The following is a 21776-nucleotide window of genomic DNA, read 5'->3' on the forward strand; positions in this document are numbered from 1 at the left end:
TCTAGTTATTTATCATAAATTTTAAGTCACAATACTTAATAATCATACCCCTTATGCCTTGGATTCTTAATGTACATATTTTTAATATTAAAAATTTGATGTGGGAATATCTAAATAAGAACTCTGTCCATAAGATCTATCATTTGTCTCTGACAAGTTCTGTTTTAAAATAACAATATACTAATCTTACTATGATAGTCAAAATGCATTACCTCTCCAGTGTGAAGGAGGATTGGCTTTGGTTTATGACACTCTTTGATTTCTTCAGATGGTTTGCCCAGGATTTGATCCCGAAGAGTATCCCAAAATGGATTCCCTACTGTTGTCCCTATTTAGGAATGTTAGGATTAGTGTGATTCCAACCCTCTGAACAATGCCATCACTTTGACAAATGTACGACAATGCCTTTATTGCAAAGATTTTATTAAGGTTGTTGCCCAATAATTCCAAACAGTATGAATAATAGAAGAGGTAAAATTTCCTGTGCATCCTAAAATAGGAGTCATTATTGAATTAGATCCCTGTTGTGGCTGATAGAATAAGAGAGAGTATTTTGTTCAATGTCCTTAAAGTTTTACTTCCATTGCTCTTCCTCATCTATGTTGCAAAGAAAAATAATACACTATAACTAACCATAGATCTATGAATGAAATCACCTTTCCCCATTTAAAAAACTAAAAATGACACCTCCAACTTGAAGTACTGATTGCTCAGCTTGTGGTCACAGGACGAGGCTCTCTTAACTCCCCACTTATTTATCTACAGAAAAATCACACTTAAATGCCATAATCAGGGGGAAAGTTATGTTAACTCTGAAACCTACAAACTTAGAATCTATAATCCATTAGGGAAATATAACAATTATAAACATGTATGACTTAACAATGGAGCACCAAAATACAAGAAACAAAATTAACAGAGATGGAGGGAGAAAGAGATACTCAACAGTCATGGTTAGAGTATTAATAACCCACTTGCAGTAACAGATGGGACAACCAGTCAGAAGATCGACCATGAAAATGCAAGCAACACAAGAAACCAAGTGGATGTACCAGGTACCTGCTCATACCTCCCTCCACGCAACAAGAACATAACAGACACTTCTTAAGCTCATACAGAACACTGCCTGGGACCGACCATACACTGGCCATGAAAAAACCCCAGTGAACTTTAAAGGGTACAAATCATACAAAGTACGTTTTTCAACCACAAAGTAATGAAATTAGGAATAAATAACAGAAGAAAATTTAGGAAATTCACAAATATGTGGAAATTAAGCAACACAATCATAGACAGTGGTCAAGGAAGAAATTAAAAGAAAATATGAAAACATTTTTGGAGAAATACAAATGAAGACACCGTATACCAGGACTTATGGGAGGCAGCAAAAGAAGTGCTTAGAGGGAAATTTATAGTGTTAATGCCCATATTAAGAAAAAAGAGGATAGGGACCTAGCAAGAAGGGAAAGAAAATATAAGCCTTTGTCACCCCACAGAAAAACCACAATTAGCGGCTCACAAATGAAGATAGTCCCAGGAGGGCTCCAGAGTCCAATTAAGAACCTATAGCACAAAACATGGAATAATCACCCAGAAAGGACCCCTGGAAGGATTAACTTAGCTCAAACAGCGAGGAACAAAGAAGCGCCGAGACTCTCAGTCTCAGCCACATGGTCGATGCCGTCCCAGCACCCAGTGGCTGCTCCGTGGAGGACCCCAGCAGTCCCTGCCACTCAACAGCCCCCCTGACAAAAACAGACCCCAGCAGCCTACTCCACAAAGGACACCAGCAACTTTCACGACTGGGATCGCCAAGAGCCATCACCGCCATCACCACCACCATGGACTGCCCCCGCCCCAGGGGATGAGCTGTTGCTTCCTCACCCATAAGGAGCTTCTACACACCACCCTGGGAACAGGTTTGCAGCCCCCACCCCCAAGTGCCCCTGTTTGCAGAGCTCCACCTGCTCCATCCACACCCATGTCAGAACCCAACATTGCAGGAACACCACATGTGCCTGTGCTCCAGACCCTGGATTGGGAACTGCTCGATATGTACCTGAATCATAGGCACTGGAGCCACCACTGAGAGCTATCCTGGACACTGTCCTCGGCAAGCTCCTGTGCTCCAATCCCCAGCTGCACAGCTGCTCCACATGTACCCACAACTCGGGCGTGGAGCCTCTACTGCTGCTGGAGAGCCCGTGGCCCGGACCCTGGAGCTGCCCCTGCTGTATGAGCACCTCTGCTCCAGATCGCAGACCTGTCACTGACCCATGGGCATCAGCCATCAGTGCCTCTGCTACTGTAATGGCACCCGCAAGCCCGACCGAACCCCAGGAGAGAGCTCCTCGGCCATAACAACCCCCAAGTGGGGAAAGAGATCAGGAGGATTTCAGCAGCAGCCTGGAGATCCCAAGAGCACGGATGGCAGCTGCAGACACCCATGGCCTTGGCGTTTGAGGACCCATGTGATCTTCACCGGTGCTGACCTAAGCTAAAAAGGACTGCATGGACACTACGCCAATTGCCCTACCCTGGATCTGGAACTACCACGGCTCGCCCATCCTATATCCCTGCACACCCCCGAGGGTAAATGTCCTTCCCCCGACAACCAGTCTGCAAAATCTAAAAGAGGTGGCTTTATCCAATATACAGACAAAATTCAAGGCTCCGAGAAACAGCAAAAGTCAAGGAAACCATACCACCATTGGAACACAATAGTTTTCCAATAATGGATCCTAAAGAAATGGAGATCTATGACAAATAATTTGAAATAATTTTTCAAAAGATTTTACTTATTTATTTGAGAGAGAGAGAGAGAGCACAAGCAGGGGAAAGGAGCAGAGGGAGAGGGAGAAGCAGACTTCCCACTGAGCCAGAGCCTCATGGGAGGCTCTATCCCAGGACCCCGAGATTGTGACCTGAGCTGAAGTCAGAGGCTTAACTGACTGAGCCACCCAGGTGCCCCTTGAAATTTTTTTTTTTTTTAAAAAAAGCTCAACAACTAGAAGAGAACACAGTTAGACAACAAAACCAAGAAAATAATATATGAACAAAATGAGAAGTTCAATAGACAGACAAAATCACTAAAAAGAATAGAAATTCTGAAGCTGAAGAATATAGAGAATGAAATGACGACACAGTAAGGCGCACCAATAGCCGATTTAATCAAGCAGAAGAAATAATCTGTCAATTCAAAGACAAGTCATTTGAAATTATCCAATCAGAAGAGGAAAATAAAAATAAAAAAGAGTGAAGGAAGCCTACATGAATTATGGAACAGAAAATGCTAAAGGGAGTTCTTCAAACTAAAATACAAGGATACTAATAGTACATAAAAGATACGAAAGTATAAAACTCACAGGTAAAGGTAAGTACATAATTAAATTAAGAATACTGTAATACCTTAAGGGTAGTATATAAATCACTAAACTCAAGTATGAAGGTTAAAAGACAAAAGTATAAAAAATAACTAAAGCTATGGGCACCTGGGTGGCTCAGTCATTACGTGTCTGCCTTTGGCTCGAGTATTGATCCCACGGTCCCATATTGAGCACCACATAGCATTCCCTGCTTGGCAGGAAGCCTGCTTCTCCCTCTCCCACTCCCCCTGCTTGTGTTCCCTCTCTTGCTATCTCTCTCTGTGTCAAAAAATAAATTAAAATATTTTTAAAAATAAACAAGTAAATAAAGCTACAATAATCTGTTAATGGATATATAATATAAAAAGATGTAAATTATGACATCAAAACACATAAGATATGAGAAGAGGAAATAAAAGGATAGCTTTTGCATGCAATCAAAGTTACGTTATCAGCTTAAAATAGACTGTCATAACTACAGGATGTTTTATGTAAACCTCATGGTCACCAAAAAGCAAATACCTATAGTAGATATGCAAACCATAAAGAATCAAAGCACAGTGCTACCGAAAAGCATCAAATCATAAAGGAAGACAGCAGGAGAGGAAGAAAGAACAAGGGAATTACAAAACAGCCAGAAAATAATTAATAAGATGGCATTAGTAAGTACTAGCCTTTATTTAACTACTTGAAATGGAAATAGATTAAATCCTCCATACAAAAGGTATAGAGTGATTGAATGGGGTGGGGGGAAGACCCAACCTTATACAGCCTACAAGAGTTCGTTCACTTCAGCTTTAAGAATATACATAGGCTAAAAGTGAAAGGTTGGATTAATATATTCCATACAAATTGAAACCAAAACTGAGGAGAAGCATCCTTATATCTGAAAAAACAGACTTTAAATAAAAAACTGTAACAAGAGACAAAGAAGGTCATTATATAACGATAAAGGGGTCAATTCATCAAGGTGATATGACAATTGGAAATATTTCTGCACTCAATGTTAGAACACCTAAATATATAAAACAAAGATGAAAGGATATGAAGGGAGAAATGAACAATACAAAAATAGTAGGGATCTTTTTATCCCACTTTCAACAATAGAGAGGTCACCTTGACAGAAAATCAACAAAGAAACACTGGACTTGAACCACACTTTAGACCAAATGAACCCAACAGACATATACAGAACATCTCATCCAACAACAGCAGAATACATATTTTTCTCAAGTGCACACAACACCCTCCATCTGAGAGATCATACATTAGGTAACAAAACAAACCTTAGCAAATTTAGAAGACTGAAATAATACCAGCTGTTTTTGGTGATGAAACTAGAAATCAACAATAGGAGGACAACTAGAAACTTCACCAATATGTGGAGATTAAACAACACATTACTGAAGAACTAATGTGTCAAAGAAGAAATCAAAAGGGAAATGACAAATAACTTAAATAAAATTAGAAACACAGTCTACCTAAACATATGGGGTCCAGCAAAAGAAGTTCTGAGAGGACAATTTATAATGCTAAACACCTACATTAAGAAAAACAGAGGGGCACCTGGGGGGCAGTCAGTTAAGTGTCCAGCTCTTGGTTTCAGCTCAAGTTGTGATCTCAGGCTCATGAGATTGAGCCCTCTGTCAGGCTCTGCGCTCAGTGAAGACTCTGCTTGAGATTCTTGCTCTCCCTCTCCCTCTGCTCCTCCCCACCATGCTTGACTCTCTCTCTCTCTCTCCCTAATATGAATAAATACGTCTTTTTTTAAAAAGAACAGAAAAAAGAAAGATAATAAATAAGCAACCTAACTTTATACCCCAAGGAACTAGAAAAAGAAAAACAAAACCCAAAGTTAACAGAAGGAAGGAAATAACAAAGATCAGAGAAGAAATGAATAAAATAGAGACCAGAAAAACAATTGAAACAATTAATAAAACTAAGAGCTGGGGGCACCTGGGTGGCTCAGTGGGTTAAGCCTCTGCCTTGGGCTCAAGTCATGATCTCTGGGTCCTGGGATTGAGCCCCACATCGGGCTCTCTGCTCAGCAGGGAGAGTGCTTCCCCCTCTATCTCTGTCTGCTTCTCTGCCTACTTGTGATCTCTCTCTCTCTCTCTGTCAAATAAATAAATAAAATCTTAAAAAAAAAAAACAAAACTAAGAGCTGTTTTTAGTTTTGCTTTGGGTTTTTGGCTTTTGAATTTTGTCTGTCACTAAGAAAGGTAAGAGTAGATGTTAGTAAATTCCAGTTCTATAATGTCAAGAATTTTAAAATTTAAGAATGGATTGGTTAAAAATTCTTCATATTTGAAAAACCTGGACTCAAATATCTTAAACTCTTATTTGTGCTTTCTTCCCCTCCCCCTTTTAGTATAAGGTGTTTATAGGTGAAAAGTTGGCCTGTCTCAACTTTTGAATCTTATTGATAAGATTCTACTCCTTGCAAAGGAACACAGCAGGCTGGGCATGTTTGCGCATGTTTGCCAAGACTGGGGGCCCGTCCCAGAGAGTAACATCTTAACATGAGCCATGTTTTAGAGAGAGAGGCCTCTGCCCATTTCTCTGGTTGAAAACATAATAGTTTCTCTCAAAAGAGGAATGATAGTGTGTCTTCCTGTTAACAAGTCAGCACCCCTGAATCCCCAATTTCAAAAAAGTCATAGCCAGAGCAATAAGGCAAGAAAAAGAAAGAAAAGGCATTGAAATTGGAAAGCAACAGTAAAATCATCGGATGGAGAAAAACAAATACTAGAGGTTCTCGCTTCTACATGGCCAAAATCATAGAAATGAGAGTAAAATGATGGTTTGTCAGGGGCTAGGGTGTGGGGAAGATGGGATTTGTGCAAGAGTCAAAGGGTTTAGCCACAGAAAGGAATGAACTACTGATAAATTGTACAACACAGATAAACCTCGAAAGCATGAGCTAACAAATGCCACATTTTTTATGATTCCACTTACAGGAAATGTCCAGAATAAGAAATCAGAGAGACAGAAAGATCAGGGATTGCTTAGATCGGGAGGAGATGAAGGTAGGGGGTTGTGAGAGCTAAAGAGTCCAGGGTTGTTTTTGAGGTGAAGAAAATTCTCTGAAATTGGCCATGGGGATGGTTACCTATATCTGAAAATATACTAAAAACCACAGAGTTGTACATTTTAAATAGCACATTGTACAGTATGTGAATGCATCTCAATAAAGCTGTTAAAAATTATTGTTCTAGGAAATTAGACCACCCAGGATGAAATATTACCAGGAAAGATGAGGCAAATGTCTCAAATTGCAACTGTATTCATCAATTTGTCAGTAAACTGTTCCAAAATACAATATATAAAAAGCAGGAATGAAAGAAGCTGAAATGTTTCCTACAGGTGAGACTCAAATATTTTTCCATCTTCCCTACTTCACAGCGCATGTTACTACGGAGATGATCAGGATGAAAGTAGGAAGCCTACAATCCTCAGTCATAAATTTGTGGAAATGCACATAGAAAGAGGACTTGGCAGCCTGTGTCTGGGCTCCTGAAGACCTCTGCCTGGAGGACTCTGGGCTTCCATAAAGGCATTCATTAGCAGACGGTAGAGCGAACTCCTATCATTGAAGGTACAATGACAATCCCACTCTGTACTCCTCCCAAGTCCACCCTTGTCCCAGACCCATTAAAAACCATCCATCTGTAGACTGAAATGCAAGGGGAAGCTGTCTCCGATTCCGTTTGAATCAGTGGAAGCTAAGTTCCAGGAGACACGCATCCCTGGGAAATCTGGATGCCACGGACACACCTGGAAAGCACGCACACCCCCATGTCTAAAAATAACAGTAAAAAATCATAAATGCATGGTGACCATTAGACCCTTCCAAACCCTGAAGCTTCAGAACCCGGAACCACAGATTTTATCCGACGGCACCTTACCCTGCGTAAAATTAAGGCTCCCGAATCCATCGATGGTCCCAGCCGCAAAACTGTAGCCCAGTGCGGGTTTACACGTTTTTGCCTAAAGGTGAGAGTTTTAAAACAACACAAAAATACAAAGTAAACACAAACAAGAAGAAGTTAAACTTCCGGTAAGTCATGAGATCAGACCACAGCTTTACCTCTGGGTCATCATCGCGTGACTCAGTGATACTTACTGTGTGTGTGGAGTTGAGCTGGACGGTGACATCCGTCATATTCACCCACTGATGAGCTGCAACCAGTGGTCCCGTGACCTCCTGGGAGGCGGAGTCATACAGTTCCTAGAAAACCCACACAGGCTTACTATTAGTAGCCTCCCAGAATAGTACCTCAAATAGTACCTCAACCTCAAATGAATAGTACCAGCTGTGCCCAATAATTACCATTTGGAGAAGCATCTGTCCGCCATGTTTTGTTTTGTTGGCTGCTTAAAATGGCCACTACCCACGCGGCTCTCTCTGCCCACCCCCATTGCTTCCCAGATGCCCCTCGTCCCTGAGACCTGGACCTGTGTCCACTCCCCCACAAATGGGACAGTCTAGTGATACAGGCTGTGGCACAAAAGTCCTCCCTTGAAAGACAGTCAAGAAAATTTAAGATGAGGAAGAGGCTCTCTTTGCCAGGATGAGAGCATAACCTCAGGGATTCTCCCTCAGAAGCGGGGAGTCCTCTGACAGGGCTGGCACCATAGGGGGCCAGAAAGACTCTGCACTCCCCCACCATCCACCCTTTGAGGTTCCTCCTTTTTTTCCTGTAGGGTTAATTGATGCTTTTTCCATCTTATGGGAAATATGAGTCAGCGTTTTGGAAACAGCTTGTCCCACCTTACCACATGCCCCTTTTCCTGACACCTGCCGGTCTCCCATCCCCAATTTGACAGCCAAGTGGGGGCGTCTTGGAGCAAGCTGTCAGTAACACCAGCTGCCTCCCTGATTAGGAGCGAGGTTGTGCCTTACTGAGAGAATCTGGAATATGGGACAAATCCCTGTGACTCCCAAGCCCAGAACAGTAACAACATCTGACACCAAACTCTGTCATGGGGGCAAATGTTAAATAGAATCTATTAATCTAGAACCATCCACTGATAATACCACAGTAATTAGAAAGAAACTGTAGCAATAAGGCTGGCTGGTGCCTCACGTTTTTAAGGGTGCTTTAGTTCTTCCTTCATTGCTCCTGAGACATTTCAGGACCCCGGAGCAAAATATTTACTGAAACAATGCATGGGCTCACACATACGCAGCAAAAGTACGAGTTAGCCATGCAAAGGAAGAGAGATCCAACTACGGGAGAGATCTCAGCTTGAAGTCACCCTCCATCTTTTCATTCAGAAATCTGCCTTCAGAAGAGTGGAGGCAAAATATGGGGCCACAATTTCACAGAGGGAGAAGCAGAGAGCAACTCTTCAAAATCTCACTGCAGACCAGATTCACTCCTCATCAAAAAATATCTTAAAAAAGAAAAGAGAAGAAAATAGAAGATGGACAGTTGGGGCATATTGAAGACTAGGAACTAATTTGAAGGCAAATTGCAGGCATGGGGAGCTGTCCTGCTCAGTGTGGCCTTGTCACCGAAGATGTTAAGAACAGTCAGGTGACAGGGCAGCAAAAGCCAAGAGAATCTGGATCAGTCCGGTCATGCCAGACTCCATGTTAGCTGAAATCTTACACTCTCTATCACCATGCCGTCTGAGGCAGGCACCTGGATGGAAACAGGATGTTTTCCCGAGTCCTTGGTTTTAAAAAAGACTTCCTGTAAGAAGTCAGATGAGCCATCAGAGAGAGGTTCCTGCATGCTGTTGGAAGCAGCCTTCCTAGAGGGCCGGTGCCAGCCAACTCCATGGCCAGAACAAGCTCTTGCTGCCTCTTACCATTAAAGACTTCATCGTGAATGCTGTCGGTGGGTTTTAAAGAACAACGTTAAATGAAGGTGAAAGAAGTGGGGCCCATGGCTAACCTTCGCTCTCTGATAGATGATCCGTCCTATAATCTGCGTGCTGTGGAGCATGTCCTGTCCGGGTCCCACAGCAACGCACATGCTGGGCTGCAAAACAGGGAGATAAGACAGATGGGCGGTGAGGTAAGCCGAGGGTCCAAGCTGAGGGTCCAAGCGGCATTGCAAGGGAGGCTAAGTCAGCGGAGTTTCTAAGCCACATGCTAGCACTTCTGGTCAGATAGTCTCTCAATTTACAGATTATGAAAAGCAAAATCATTCATGGCATTGGAGCAGGGAAAGTCTTCCGAAATTGTATTGTAGCAACTTTTTTTTTGTTACTTTTTAAAATTAAAAAAAAATGTTTATTATGTTCAGTTAGTCTCCATGCAGTACATCATTAGTTTTTGATGTCATGTTCCATGATTCATGGTCTGCGTATAACACCCAATGCTCCGTGCAATACATGCCCTCCTTAATACCCTTCACTGGGCTAACCCATCCTCCCACCCCTCTCCCCTCTAAAACCCTCTGTTTCTCAGAGTCCACAGTCTCTCATGGTTCATCTCCCCCCCTCCAATTTCCCCCAACTCACTTTTCCTTTCCTTCTTCTAATGTCCTCTGTGTTATTCTTTATGCTACACAAGTAAGTGAAACCATATGATACTTCTGACTTTCTCTGCTTGAATTATTTCCTTCAGCATAATCCCCTCCAGTCCCACCCATGTTGATGCAAAAGTTGGGTATTCATCCTTTCTGATGGCTGAGTAATATTCCATTGTATGTATGGACCACCTCTTCTTTATCCATAAACAAGCAGCACCTTTACAGATTAGGAAACTGAGGCTCAGGTGGGTTGGATGATTTGTCAGGGATGGTACAAGTAGCTAATATCTGAGTTAAGACCTAAAGCAAAGTTCCCCACTGGCTGCATATCTTCCTACCTGTTTGTTCTTGCCTGTGGTTCATGATTGCCTTAAATTGAAACTCAGTTAAAATTATACTGGAACAACTATATGATCTTTTGTGAAAAATCAGTAATAAATCTGGCTCTCTACTTCACTTCTTATACCAGATAATTTTTAAATGGACCAGATGGCTAAATATTGTAATTGAAAATTAAAAAGTATTAAAAGATAATATGGATGACTACCTTCTTAATACCTTTTGATTCATCCATATTGAGTTGTGTTTTTCTCTTATTTGCAGTCAAAGCATCTTATATGTGTGGCAAAATTATCACATTGTACACCTTAAAATTATATAATGTTGTATATCAAGTTACATCTCAAAAGAGGTGGGAGGGAAAAAAGCAAAAAATAAAATCCTAATGGATACACAATAGAATATAGATGAAATAGGTAATTTGGGGCTCCTGGGTGACTCAGTGGGTTAAAACCCTGCCTTTGGCTCAGGTCATGATCTCAGGGTCCAGGGATTGATTCCTGTATCAGGCTCTCTGCTCAGTGTGGAGCCTGTTTCCCCACCCCCTCTCTGCGTGTCTCTCTGCCTACTTGTAATCTCTGTCTGTCAAATAAATAAATAAAATCTTAAAAAAAAAAAAAAAGAAACAGGTAATTTGCAAAAAAGAAGTGCAAGTGATCATTCAACATAAAATATTTTCAATCTCATGAGTAATTAAATATAAATTTAAACTACAAAGAGAGAACTCTTGGCGTGTTGTGTTGGTAAAGACTGAAAGGCTGATAAACCGGGTATCAGTGAGGTTTTGGGGAAATTGTCACTCACGCTCTGCAGTGGGGTGTTGGAGGGGAAGGGACTGATGTGTACCCCCTGGGGGCTGTGCTGTCTTTCTCTTTTACAACAAATTCACTTCTAAGACTTTGTCCTAGGGGCACCTGGGTGGCTCATTAGGTTAAACTTTGGCTCTTGGTTTCAGCTAAGGGTGGTAGGATTGAGCCCCAGAGCCCCACATCAGGCTCCGTGCTCAGAGGGAAGTCTGCTTGAGAGTCTCTCTCTCCCTCTGCCCCTTCCAAATAAATAAGTAAATCTTAAAAAAAAAAAAAAAAAAGAATTTGTCTTAAGTGAGACTCATAGGCATGTGAAAATATGTACGACACACAACACACATAGAGACCAGAGCATGTTTATGTGATAGAAGGAAGAAAAAGAAGGGAAAGAGGGTGTGAAGGAAGAGATGGAGGGAAAGAATGTTCTCATCAGTATGGGACTGGTGGACTCATTTATGGCTGAAAACTATGGCATTAGTTTAAGTGATGTTTTCAAGTATATTCACTGGAAACAAGAAAGCAGGTTCCAGAACAGCTTTATGGTAGGACCTCATTTATAAACAACTCTACATGAAGATAAGTGTCTGGACACAGAAAATGCTGTCTGTAAGGATAGTCATTAAATTTTTAACAGGTTAATTGTGTTAGCTGTGTTAGGAGCTTCTCGTTTACCTGTTTTGTTTTTTGAACTTTTCAATATTATTTGAATTTTTAACAAGCATATATCTTTTTTTTTTTTTACATCAAAGCTAGTTTCTAAAGTTAAAGAAAAAACCTGCTTGAAGAAGCAGTGTTAAAGCAAAAGACATTGCAACATTGCCCTCTTTCAGTTTCTTAAGCGAATCACGATTTCGTTCAGAAAGCCATCTCTTCTTTAACAGTCAATGATTCCGTTTTCAGTTCCAGATAAGTCTAAGGTGATCGTGGCCGTTCCCTAGGCCTTGCCAAAGACTGGGCAGAAACCCCAGTTCAAGCCAATCAACACATACCATTTCCCCAGCAAGTGCTTTGGTCCAGGAATGAGTGTGTACCTCCATTGACCCAATCGAAACCAAAAAGAACTTTTATTCCATGATTAGAAGAGAGGTTTTCTCTTCTGCCATAGATGTGGGGAGAAAAGGACACCCTTCCCTTAGTGCTGATTGCCATCTTGCAAACATGAGGGAAGTCAATGTAGCGGATGGATCAGAACAGAGAGAAACAGCATTCTGTTGGGGGAGAGGGTGATTTTGTTGTAATTTTTTATGATTACCAAGTATGTTCATGGTAGAAAAAAAAATAAAAGTGTATAAATACAATAAAAACAATAAATAGATAAACAGAATAAACACTCCCTGTAATAATGCCAAACAGAGAAAAACCAGGGTTAACAATTCAGTGTGTTTCACTTTGTGTTTTTACTGGGACCCATTTATTTTCACAACTGCAATCATAAAGAATATGCAATATTAAGTGCTGATTTTCTTAATCAAGATCATGTACTATGAGCTTTTTCCCACATTAAGTATTCCAACCCAACACACTGAGTTGATGCATAATATTCTATTGCAAATAGATCTCAGAATTTATTTAAGAATTTCAACTCTGAATTTTGGAATTTAACAAGCAATCTTCAATGTGAATTCATAATGTGTGGAAATTCTGCAAATGAAGAATAACAAAGCCAGACTTTCTATATAAAAATGGTAATATATAATAAAAAGGTGTAATTGTTAAAACTATACTACTCATTGGGTGGCATTGACTAGAATAGAAGAAATAGACCAGAAATGATGTCTAATGAAAGGAATATCACAGTGACATGTTCTATAGACACAAAGAATAGCATCTTCTCCTCAGGTCAAAGCCAAAAAAACAAAAACAAAAACAAAAACCAAAAACAAAAACAAAACCTTTAAATGAACATGGCAAGGAAACAGTTAAATAAATGAGGGTACATACACGCATTCTTGTTGTCTTTACATTTTTTTTTAAGATCTTATTCATCTATTTGGCAGAGAAAGACAGCAAAAGAAGGAACACAAACAGGGGAAGTGGGAGAGGGAGAAGCCGGCTACCCACCAAACAGGGAGCCCAATGCGGGACTTGATCTTAGGGCCCAGAGATCATCACCTGAGCTGAAGGCAGACGCTTAATGACTGAGCCACCCAGGCATCCCTCATTCTTGTTGTCTTAAAAACCTACCACATAGACCTATATAGGGTCATAAGAAGATTTTCAAGACCTATGAGGTGGAAAACTCAAATCCCAGACCAATAAAAAAATCAATAAATAAGTTACAAAATTTTATCCATGAATACTTAGAGGAGTACATGAGAAGAGGTGTGACAGTCATAACTCTTCATGGAGTGGGGCAGGGAAGGAAGTGAACAGGACTCACTTCCTACTGCTGTCTGTGTTTTCCATGTCGTGTGAGTTTTTACAGCAAGATTTTTTGTTTGTGACTTTAAAGAAAATTTTTTAAAATGTCAGTCTTATATTTTTTTAAAAATCCAGTAAAATTATCATCAGTGAAAAACATCTCAGGCAGGCCATTTCGGTACTGACTCGGAACATCAGAAATGCCAAGGCGAAATGTTCCAGACTGTCCGAGTTTGGGGAAGGGTATTGTATCTCTGACATTGGCTAACTGTCTCACCATTCAAAAAACTTAGTGGTCAGTCCAATGGAAAACTAGAATTTTACCCAATCATAATTTCGTGGGTGCTCCTGAGAAGAGCTAGAGCTAGCAGTTGGTAGGCTTGTGTACAATTGAGGAAAATATAATTATTAGTTAATGGTGGATATTTTAGCATAAAATGCATATGAGATGCAAAAACAAAGATTTCATGTCACGATTACCTACCCCGCCAATGGGACAAGAGCTATTGGCATTATCACAGGACTCTCCTGTGTTGATGCAATGTGGGCCACGAACATTGGGGGACACGTCTCCCAGGTTTGATGAAGCGAAGGCTGCTACATACGGCCCCTGCCAAAAGAAATATCCAAGTGTCTTTTATTTCTTCTTATTTCCCATAATGATGTCCATTAAAAATGCAGACATTCAGTTCACTCTGGTGAACTGTTCAAAATCACTTGCAGACAATTAAAAGAAGGAGGTATAACATTCTGAGAAAATTTCTGAAAAAAATTCACACGGCAGTCTGCATACATATTGTTACCCATGATATTCCAATGATCAATAAAGCCATTTCAAGTAGGAGAGTTTCAAACCTGTGCCACAACAGACCATTTTTGACAAGGAACGCAGCCTACAACAACAAATTGTAAAATGCTGACTCATCAAGCTATTCTCATATGGTATCTGGAGCTCAGAGATTTTCCTTGAAAAATAAATATCTTACTGGCTTAAAAACAGTATAGTGAATCCAGATCTTCCTTTGGCAACATTGAACCTAAATATAGCATCCACCACCCAGATCTCCCTCTGTGTAGCCTTTCTCTTATCGCTTCAACCTGAAGTTACAACACAGAATGTTTCTGAGTGGTGCAAGACCCTAACCTCAATCCAGCTAGCTGGTCTACCATTCCACTTTCAGTGTCTTCAGTTTTCTTAGGGAGAGAGAAAAACAGGTGTCGGAGATCATATGTCTCTTTTTATACCAAAAAGATAACCTATCTCAAATTGCCTAGCACCCAGTAATCATAAACAGGAACTTCCTTTCTTTTCCCTAAAACTCAAGTTCAAAAAAAAAAAAAAAGTATTAGGTCAACAAAGAGCTTAAAGATCAGATCAAATATACATGGAACCAATAGTTTTTATATCATTATACACCTTTTAGATATTTATTCTACTCAAGGGCCTGGGGCTCTCATCCTCTTCTATTCTTCTGCATTTGGGACTTGGACACCAGGGTCAAACAGAACAGGGTCCCCCCACCACCACCTAGCTGTCTGTAGTCAGTAATTTACACAGCTTTCTGAAGTACATGGACTGAGTTTTGGCCCCCTCTCGAATTCCAGCCCTCATTGCATTTCAAAGTTAAAAAAACAAGTCTGGGGCATTAGGGCTGTCTCTGACTTTGGCCTTAGCGAAGGAAAGTAAGACAAACTCCTTGAAAGGAATTTCGCCATTAACAGGGAAATCTGAACCAGTGAAAAAGATGCATCACCTTGCCCTCAGTCGGGTTCTTAACACTATTCAGAAGGTGCTTGATACCTCCATAGCTCTGAAAACAGAAGTAAACATCAACACAACTTATCCTATTTCCAAGTTAGTCAAAAACTATTCCATATTGCCAAAATCCTGAACTTGTCCTTCCTTATCCAACCAACTGTAACTGGATGAAACCATCCATAGAAGTAGTATTTGACACAGTTAGCCATTTTTAATTTCTCTTTCCCTGTCAGAGAGGATGGAGAAATCTTCTTCTCCAAGCATGTGAGTATGTGATGTCCATGATAACACTTGACACTGAGGATTTGAGTCAGCTATTCTTTATTATTATTATTGTTGTTATTAATATTATTATTATGTTCAGTTAGCCTCTGTATAGTACATGACTAGTTCTTGATGTAATGTTCAATGATTCATTAGTTGAATCAGCTATTCTGATCATGGCATGAATGGTGATAAGTGGGTGAAGAAGATGCTTCCAATGACCCAAATTCTCACCTGTCCAGGTAGATAGCCTTTGTTCTTCTCTTGCTCAAAAAGGTACGAGGCATAGCCCACATTGTCGCTATTGACGAGATGATTGCTGTTGTTCATGCTGACCGGGTGGATGGCAAACCAGCTGTAAAAAGAATAAAGAGCCAGACAATGGGGGCAAAAACAATGACTGGGAGCTTATGTTTTCCCCAGCAGGAAAGGAAATTTGTTTTAATGAGAGGCATTCCGCATTTAGGTTCTTCCATTGTTGGGGAGTCCAAACGACTAGTCATATATTCCAGAAGTCTGATCATTTACTGAAATTTAAAATACAAAGCTCTATTTTTATAAATGTGTCATCATCATCATCATCCTCATCATCATCCTCAATATCACAAGATTTAACAAGACCCAAGACTGGTCAGTGACCAGACGATATGGCTAAAACGCTATATAGGCACAGACCCTGTCCTTTAAGACAGGTGCACATAATAATTATTAAAATCAATCCTATCTAATTCAGTAGACATTTACTGAGGTTCTGCTGTGTGCCAAGCACAGAATAAACTCAGTTCATGCTCAGAATCTTGCAGAAGACAAAAATGTAAACAAATGGCTTTAATACAGTGTGGCAAATGTTATAAAGAGATAGGCATAAAGTGTTTGGGGACTGCAGATGACTAGCAATTAATTCTTAAGTGCATTCCAGGGGAAAGGCACGACAAAGAAAGTGCAGAGAGGTGTGAAAGAGGCTATTACACATAATTTGATGTATCCTTGTGCATAGTAATACCTCGTTTAAGTGTAGAGCTATACAGTTTACCAACTAATTTCACATCTGTTACCTTACTTGAACTTCACAACAACCCTGAGAGCTAGACAGTCATTCCCTCCACTCCAAGGTGTCTCAGAGACGCAAAATGGCAGCCCAAGGCTGAAGTTCACATCTCGGGAAACCTTGTCCAGTGGGCTTTGTAGGATCAAACCTCCACAAGGTGAAAAAGAGACCTACAGAATGGAGGGCTATAAAGCAAATTCACTAGAATGAATGTTCAAGAGAAGAGAGACACCCATTCCTAAAGTCTCAGGCCAATTTAAGATTTGTTAAAAAAAAAAAAATCCTTCATTGATGTAAGTCTTGCTGAAAGCTTTTTAAGCATCTCAGCTTACATTCCTACCTAAGTAATAGCGCTCAAAGCTGAACATTTACTTAATGACTAGGGATGTTTCTAACCCTCAAGGCTGTCATTCATGATTCAGTCCTCATTGCCCACCTGATGTATATGTAGGTCAGAGACGGCCAACACCACACCCATGAAAGTTGGGCAGGCAACACGGATGGGTTAAGCTGGTTGATGGAATGGGGACTGGCATGAACTGTGGATACCTGGAGACATGGTTGGAAGACCGTAACCTCTACCATGCTGCTTATGAGAGTCTAAGCCAATGCTGCCAGCTCTTGCCTACATCCATGGTTTTGTGAAATGTTTATCAATTTAAAAACTCGTGAAGAAGTAAAGGGCATGAGAGGGAAGGATTGGGGGGCTGTGCAAAATGGGGGAAAGGGAGTAGAAGACACAGGATTCCAGTCATGGCATGAATCAGTCATTGGTGTGAAAGGCACAGCACCGGAAATAGAGTCCATGGCTCTGTAACAGTGTTGTATGGTGACAGACGGGAGTCACACTTGTCATGGGCATAGCACATGGCATACAGAAATTGTACATGGCATCATTCCATTGCATACCTAAAATTAATGTAACATTGTGTGTCAACTATGCTCAAATTAAAAAAAAAATTGAAATTGAAAAAAAAGAAGAAAAGTAAATAACATAGGATAAAAGGAGAAGAATGGTTACCAGAGAAGAACCTTCAAACACATAGGCAGCAAATGTAGTTTGTGAACTCTTTGGATTCTGATTCAAATGAAAGGACTGTGAAAACTCTTTATTGGTACAAACAGGGAAAACTGAATATAGACTGGGTTTGAGATCATGTTAAGAAATTATTGCTAATCTTTTTGGTTATGATAGGGGATTGTAGTTATACTGTTTTTATGTTTTTACTGCATAGAGCTACACACTGAAATATTTATGAGTGAAATGATTTGATATCTGGTATTTGCCTTTTTTTTTAAAGATTTTATTTATTTATTTGACAGAGATCACAAGTAGGCAGAGAGGCAGGCAGAGAGAGAGAAGGGGAAGCAGGCTCCCTGCTGAGGAGAAAGCCTGATGGGATGCGGGGCTCCATCCCAGAGTCCTGGGATCATGACCTGAGCTGAAGACAGGGGCTTTCCCCACTGAACCACCAGGTGCCCCCTGGTATTTGCTTTTAAAAGTCTTTTAAAAAACAAACCAGAAGTAGAGGAGGGATGGAAGAGAGTGGCAGAGAATTGCTAATTACTGAAGCAGAATAAGAGTTGCATGGAGATTCATTAGGCTAATTATGCTAAATTGACATATATTTGAAAATTTCCATAAGAGTTTTTTTTTTCATGTTGACATCCATTTTGAATTTTTCTTTTAAACAGTGTTAGACCAAATCACCAGTCTATAAGCAAAATTCAATCCCCAAGTTATGTATTTGTTATGATGTAAAGGGACGGAAATTTAGGCTAAAGGGAATTCTAAGATCATCTCCTAGAAGTTACTTGCAGAGTTTCTATATTTAAAAAATAAAAAAATAAAAAAAAAACCCTTACCCTAGTTTCTTTGGGGTGTGTGTGTGGTTTGTTTCTTTCTCCTAAAACTCAAGTGCCAGAGAAAATTCTAGTCAACTAGTGTTTTCCAGGTAGCAGTGTTACTCCATCTAGTTTGGAAGGGAAAGGGGGTAGAGGCCATGACAGCTCCTTGGCTCCTGGACCAAAATACTTGCGTCTGATAGGACTGCAGGGTCAGCCACATTGGGCCAGACTGCAACCTCTCCAGGGTGAAGGAAACCTGTAGAACAATTTTGTCAACAACAGCTATCATTTAGCACTGATTAGGTGAAGGATTTTATGCTCAGGATCTCATTTCATTCTAACAAGAATGCTTTGAGTCAGATGCTATCATTGTCCTTATTGTAAAGCTAAGGAAATGACCTCTCCGAACGAGGCAGTAATCTGACCAAGGCCACCCCCTTGTAAGTCAAGAAACAGGTCCATGAATATCCAGGTTTGTCAGATCACAAAGCCCAAGTTCTTATCTGTCATGGGATACTGGCTCTGTTCCTCTGTTTCATTCACTGGCTCATTGAGTACACATTTCATTAACTATGATTCTGTGCCAGGCGCTGGAGACATGGAGATGAGCAAGGCGTCATCTTGTCCTTGAGGAATGCTTCACAGCGGAGGGGACATCTGAGCTGGGTCTTCAGAGATGGGTAGGAACTTGGCAAGGGGATCACTGGAGAAAACTCATTCATAGCAAAGGCGTGGGGATGGGAAGAGGTATAGCAGGTTTGGAGGATGGATAGTTAATCTGGCCACAGCAGAATGGGTAAAGGCAGGGAGACATGACATGGCAATTGTTCTATTCATTCAATCGGCATGAATTTATTAGTAGACAAGCAAGTGGTTGGATTGTGTTAAACCCCAAAGAACACAGAGAGGAATCAGGTATGTCCCCTACCATCAAGGAACAATAATATCTGGAGAGAAAGCAAATGCTGAAAATTGTGATCTGTTAATTAGACTAAAGACTTGAATTCTTATTGTTTTCATGTGTTTGCTTTCATTTATTTTAGGCCTTAGAAAATTAACAGAATTTTTTTCTCTATGAAACTGAAAAAAATAAGTATTTGAAAAAGTTATTTGATATTTCAGAATAAGAAGATGCGATATATCTCCTCCTCTGGCCTTTAGAATATGTGCTATTGAAATGTCAGGCTTGTCACAGCAACCAAAGTACTATGGCAATAGATGAATTTTTATAAAGATACACAGAAAAGCAATCATTCTTAGTTTAAGAAAGCTGCACTCACAATTTATTTTATCTGGTCAAAAAAATGTTCTTCAAAGCAGAGTTCAAAAGAGAAAAAGAAAGGTGAAAGTGGTTTCAAAAGAAGTTAGAATATGGATATAAAAGGATATATATGCCCCTATTAATAAAACTCTAAAGGGGTGCCTGGGTGGCTTAGTCATTAAGCATCTTCCTTCAGCTCAGATCATGATCCCAGAGTCCTGGGATCAAGTCCCACGTCGGGCTCCCTGCTCAGCGGGGAGTCTCCTCCTCCCCTTCCCTCTGCCTGCTGCTCCCCCTGCTCATGTGCTCGCTCTCTCTCTCTCTCTCTAATACATAAATAAAATCTTTAATAAAATAAACACTTCTAAATAATGATTAGGTCACAGCTAAAGCAGGGCCTTCTGGGGTTAGCAGGATACAATCAAGGTACCAGGGAAGGTCAGAGGTTTGAGATTTTATCCCAGTCTGTAGCACAGTTAGTTAAAATTTCTGGGTCTCTGTTTCCTAAGACTGAACAGTAATAAATTTTGACTATGCTTTGTGACTCAATACAGAGCAAATTAATATAGACTATTCTAAGTATTCTCTCCTCCTGGGTCACTGAGGCATTTTCTAGGGCCTCTTTTAATTCAGACACTCTTGTGCTTCTTACTCCAAAACAGAAAAAGAAAAGCCAGGTGTGAAAATGGAGCTGCTTCCGTATTCTAAAACAGTAACAAACCCACCCCAAGTGCCATTCTTTCTAACCTGGGCCACCACGTCCAGCATGAAGGTTGTGCCTTACATAGGAATGTTTTCCAAAGGGGTAAACAGAGGCTGAAATCCAGTCCTTGCCTGGCTCACAGAGCTCGGCACCTCAGTCAGCCCAGAGAAGGGAGCGCCTGTGTATGCTGTGCACGAAGGTCTTATGCACTAATGGCAGCCCTCTCCAGCCTAAATGTCCACCAATGGGGAAGGAGAATATTGTACATCCATTCAAAGGTAGTGTTCACAAAGATATGTAGTAGTATGGGATCCTTTGAGGTAAATACAATATAGGAAGCTGTAGTGGGTTGAACAGTGCCCCCCACCCACCACCATATTCAGGTCCACCAGATCCTCAGAATGTGACCTTAATGTGGAAATAGTCTTTAGAGATATAAAAAAGGAAAAGAGCAAATGAAATCATATTGGCCTGGGTTGGGTCTTATATCTAGTGACTGGTGTCCTCATACCAAGAGGAAAGGAACAGAGAGATGCCCTGAGACATCGAGAAGCAGGCAATGTGAAGGGTCTACAACAGAAGCTGGGGGACACATGGAACAGACTCTCCCTGAGAGCATCCAAGAGAAACCAACCCTGCCAGCTGATTTTGGATTTCTGGCCTCTTGACATGCGAGAGAATCAATTTCTGTTGTTTTAAGCCAGTCAGACTATAAGAATGTGTTAGGACCTCCTTAAGAAAGTGCTACAAAGGCCCTATGTTTTAGCAGCTAGAGTACTAGCTCTAGACTCAGACACAAATTGCTTAATCTAGTGGAACCTCAGTGTTCATTTCTGTATGATAATGATAACTGTAGTATTTGCCGCCCATTTGACAACCAAAGGAATAAGTAAGCACATCCAAAGTGCTTAACACAACCAATGTTCTCCACTAAGAAGGGAATAGATTACCACTATGATGAGCAGGATCGTTGTAATCTTGACCCCGCTGCTGTAGCTGATGACGGTGATGGTCAGGAGAAGGGGGAAAGAGATGCAAAGCTCTGTGTGTGTGCATGTGTGTGCGATAAGATTAAGACAACACTAAAACATAGGGTTCATGTGAACCTGGGTATATGCAACCCACATCATATGCACATGAACTAATCAAAGGAAGAAACCTTGCCCTCCTGTGGCAGAAATGTAAGGGCTTACCAAATACCCAGAGTCCTCTATTCCCCATCTCACTAGCAGGATGGGACCTGTGAAGAGCTCTGGCCAATCACACAGAAGCAAAAGGACCACCCAATTTTTATGGGACTTTGCGCGTGTGCACATTTCGAGTCTTTAACAGGTTATGCCACTAGAATTTCATGGTCTGTCTGCTGTGGCTCCTGGCGCAAATTACCCTAAACCACACACCCCTTTTCCCCTCCCTTACAGTCCTCACCCTGCCCCACTACAAAGTATCTGGAAAGAAGAGGAAAGAGTGTTTCATTGCTTTATACTAGTAGGACCCAAAGGACAAGTTGAATTTTTAAACAAGCAGATGCAGT

General features: G+C 40.8%; 1 protein-coding gene across 2 annotated transcripts in view; it reads right to left on the minus strand.

Annotated features, from left to right (window-relative positions):
* The window catches only part of ASAH2 (N-acylsphingosine amidohydrolase 2), an 87443-nt gene that overhangs the window by 19647 nt on the left and 46020 nt on the right, over positions 1-21776 (minus strand). For both annotated transcript variants that reach the window (XM_032883009.1, XM_032883008.1), the window contains 6 exons: positions 15617-15737; positions 13844-13969; positions 9272-9358; positions 7492-7596; positions 7274-7355; positions 213-328 (listed from right to left, as the gene is read on the minus strand). In XM_032883009.1, coding sequence (XP_032738900.1) covers positions 213-328; positions 7274-7355; positions 7492-7596; positions 9272-9358; positions 13844-13969; positions 15617-15737 — 637 coding nt within the window. The remainder of the gene's footprint in view (positions 1-212; positions 329-7273; positions 7356-7491; positions 7597-9271; positions 9359-13843; positions 13970-15616; positions 15738-21776) is intronic.

This window comes from Lontra canadensis, unplaced genomic scaffold (assembly GCF_010015895.1).
Source record: "Lontra canadensis isolate GAN:19392208 unplaced genomic scaffold, GSC_riverotter_1.0 scaffold85, whole genome shotgun sequence".
Taxonomy (NCBI): domain Eukaryota; kingdom Metazoa; phylum Chordata; class Mammalia; order Carnivora; family Mustelidae; genus Lontra; species Lontra canadensis.